The sequence below is a fragment of the Mus pahari genome, chromosome 17 (assembly GCF_900095145.1).
Source record: "Mus pahari chromosome 17, PAHARI_EIJ_v1.1, whole genome shotgun sequence".
In the NCBI taxonomy this organism is placed as follows: Eukaryota; Metazoa; Chordata; class Mammalia; order Rodentia; family Muridae; genus Mus; species Mus pahari.
Genome location: NC_034606.1, coordinates 66975328 through 66978652, shown reverse-complemented (window position 1 = coordinate 66978652; position 3325 = coordinate 66975328). Strand labels below are relative to the sequence as shown.

Here is a 3325-nt window from a genome sequence, read left to right as displayed (position 1 = left end):
TGCCCTAGGCTCTCCCCTACCCTAGACTCTCCTGTGCCCTAGGCTCTCCCCTGCCCTGGACTCTCCCCTGCCCTAGGCTCTCCCCTACCCTAGACTCTCCTGTGCCCTAGGCTCTCCCCTGCCCTAGACTCTCCTGTGCCCTGGACTCTCCTGTGCCCTAGGCTCTCCCCTACCCTAGCTCTTGCCCACCCTGAACTTGGTCATTCACCTTGCATCTCCACTTGGGCCCGGCCATGGGTCAGATTCCAGATCCCAAAGCAGCAATGGCTGTAGAGGCAGCGGATACCCTTGGGGGGACCTGGTCCTGCATCTACCACTTCCCCCAGTGTCTTTGTGCTTCCCCGTACTCCAGGAGCCTCAAAGAACACACAGGTCCTCCTGTTTGGGGATACTGAAGTCCAAGGTGAAGAAAGGGGAGTCAAGAAGGGAGTGAAGGCAAGGACAAATAGCAGCCAAGGATAGACAAAACATGACATCCAGATCCCAGGTCAGTACAGCAGAGGTACAGGACACTGGCTCAGCAGAGGCCCAAGGTCTGAACCCCACCACTGGAACATGCGGCTCTGCCTTTCCTATTCACTCATCCAACCCGCTGGCCTCTGTCAAGTGGGTAGCTGCGGTTCGGGAGTACACCTTTTCCCTTACTGAGTGCTGTAAAGACCCCGCCCTCTCCGTAGACTCTTACCTTGTGCTGCTGCAGGATGCAGTGTCAAAAGCCCCAGTGTCCCCAGCATCCTGCCAAAGGATGCCGGCACAGCTACCCCAGCCAAGGCTTCCAGCGAATACAGGGCACTGTGGGGCTTCCAAGCCTTCAATCCCCAACTCCGCCCCCCTCTGTTCTATCCCAGTGTCTGTGGGGGAGAAGGCTGCTGTGGGGGAGAGGTGGGTGTGAGGGAAACAGGGAGGAGCAGAGAACCAATCTTTTCTTCAACTACCTCCTCTCTTTCTCTGCGGAGAGGGGAGGAAGGGACCTTGGCTGTCCAGCTGAGAACCCTGTGATAATTAACTACGAAATCTCTACCCCTTACTGACCTTGGAAGAAGGTGCTGGACCTTCTGCCTTTTTCAGAAAGATGTCAAATGTTCAGGGCGCTCAGCTCTGTCCAAGATGGTTCCCATGGATTGAGAACTCAGATCTGTAGCATCCTGAATAGAGAAGACTTCACAGATCAACTAAAGTTGATCTCATTTTTCAAACTCAAAAAATCAGAAAGGATATGAAAATTTTCAGAGTAGGCCTGGTGAGATGGTGCCGTGATCAAAAGCACTTGAAACTCTTGTGGAAGAACCAGGTTTGGTTCACCCACATGGCAGCTCACAACTCCAGTTCCAAAAGATTTGACACCCTCTTCTGGCTTCCCTGGGTAGCAGGCATACATGTGGTGTACAGACATACATGCAGTCAAACACCCAAGCAAATAACAGCTAACGGCTGAGCCATCTCTCCGGACATCCAAAATAATTAATGCTTTAGAAAGAGAAAACTATTGAAAATGGTTAGAATTCCAGCACTCAGGAAGCAGAGGAAGGCAGATCTCTGTGTGAGGCCAGCCTGGTCTACAGCGTTCCTGACCAGCCAGGGATACATAGTGAGTGAGACTCTTGTCTCAAGATCTAAAAACCTCAAAAACAAAACAACAACAACAACAACAAAAAAAACCCAACTCCGGCTGGAGAGATGGCTCAATGGTTAAAGGCACTGACTGCTCTTCTAAAGGTCGTGAGTTCAAACCCCAGTAACCACATGATGGCTCACAACCATCAGTAATGAGATCTGATGCCTTCTTCTGGTGTGTCTGAAGACAGATACAGTGTTACACGTGCATAATAAAAAAATAAATCTTTAAAACAACATCAACAACAAGGACAACTCAAAACTAACTTAAAAAAGTTAGCTGGGTGTGGTGGTGGACACCTTTAATTCCAGCACTTGGGAGGCAGAGGCAGGCAGATTTCTGAGTTCGAGGCTGGCCTGGTCTACAAAGTGAGTTCCAGGACAGCCAGGGCTATACAGAGAAACCCTGTCTCAAAAACAAAACAAAACAAAACAAAACAAAAAAAACAACAAAACAAAAAAACAAAACAAAANAAAAAAAAAAAACAAAACAAAAAAAGTAAAGGGGCTGGAGAAATGGTTCAGTGGTTAAGAGCACCGGCTGCTCTTCCAGAGGTTCTGAGTTCAATTCCCAGCAACCACATGGTGATCCACAACCATCTGTAATGTGATCTGACGCCCTCTTCTGGTATGTCTAATGACAATGTACTAACATAAAATAAATAAAATCTTAAAAAAAAAATTAAAGTAAAATGCTTAGGCTGGTAATGTGTTATATATTTTGCCATAACAAAGAAAGAAAACAGTATGGTAACAGGAACTGCTTAGAGTCTACAGAGAGCTCTCATACAAACAGTACAAAGCAATACATTCTGACACTGAGGAAACTACCACCATCGAGAGGATATCTTTTATTATACATCTAGTATGTTTTAGAGAACAGCCAGAAATATGCATTTTTTTAGAAATATGCATTTTTAAATTATCTAATTTTTCCACTAAGATTCAGCATAGATGAGCTGTCAAAAGTCATTCTTTTTTTTTTTTTTTTTTTTTTTGGTTCTAAGGCATTTATTATAGAAAGGCAGAGAGAGAAAAGTAAGGAAGTAAGGAAGTAGAGGCAGGCCATGGTCACGTGGAGAGAGGGGGGAGGGGAAGGGGAAAGAGGGGGGGCAAGAGGGCCAGAGAGAGGCAAGATTAAGAGTAAGGAAGTAAGAGTAAGAGCCATTCTTTTTTTTTTTTTTTTTTTAGATATTTTCTTCATTTACATATTTTTTTAAGATTTATTTATTTATTATATGTAAGTACACTGTAGCTATCTTCAGACACTCCAGAAGAGGGCGTCATTTCAAATGTAAATGAAGTCCCCTATACCCTCCCCCAGCCCTGCTCCCCATTCCACCCAATTCTGCTTCCTGGCCCAAGTACTGGCCTGTACTGGGGCATATGATCTTTGCAAGACCAAGGGCCTCTCCTCCCATTGATGGCCAACTAGGCCATATCAATAGTCATTCTAATTTTAAACAACAAAAACAACAACAACAACAAAAAAAAACAGAATGAGATTTGAGCCTGGGTATGCATGACTCCAAAGCCAAGGTTCTGTTCTCTGTATTGTACAATGTTGCTTTAAAAGAAATGCAAACTTCAGAGGCTATAGAAATGTTTCCTTACTGGGCATGGTGCATGCCTTTAATCCCAGCACTCAGGAGGCAGAAGCAGATGGATCTCTGTGAGTTCAAGACCAGCCTGGTCAATATGGCAAATTCCA

At 45.4% G+C, this 3325-nt stretch overlaps 1 protein-coding gene across 2 annotated transcripts in view; it reads right to left on the bottom strand.

The window, feature by feature from the left end:
* Amhr2 (anti-Mullerian hormone receptor type 2) overlaps positions 1-734 on the bottom strand; it is a 9746-nt gene extending 9012 nt beyond the window's left edge. For both annotated transcript variants that reach the window (XM_021217308.1, XM_021217309.1), the window contains exons 1-2: positions 686-734; positions 209-391 (exon numbers count right to left, since the gene is read on the bottom strand). In XM_021217308.1, coding sequence (XP_021072967.1) covers positions 209-391; positions 686-734 — 232 coding nt within the window. The remainder of the gene's footprint in view (positions 1-208; positions 392-685) is intronic.
* Between the last annotated feature and the right edge of the window lie 2591 nt (positions 735-3325).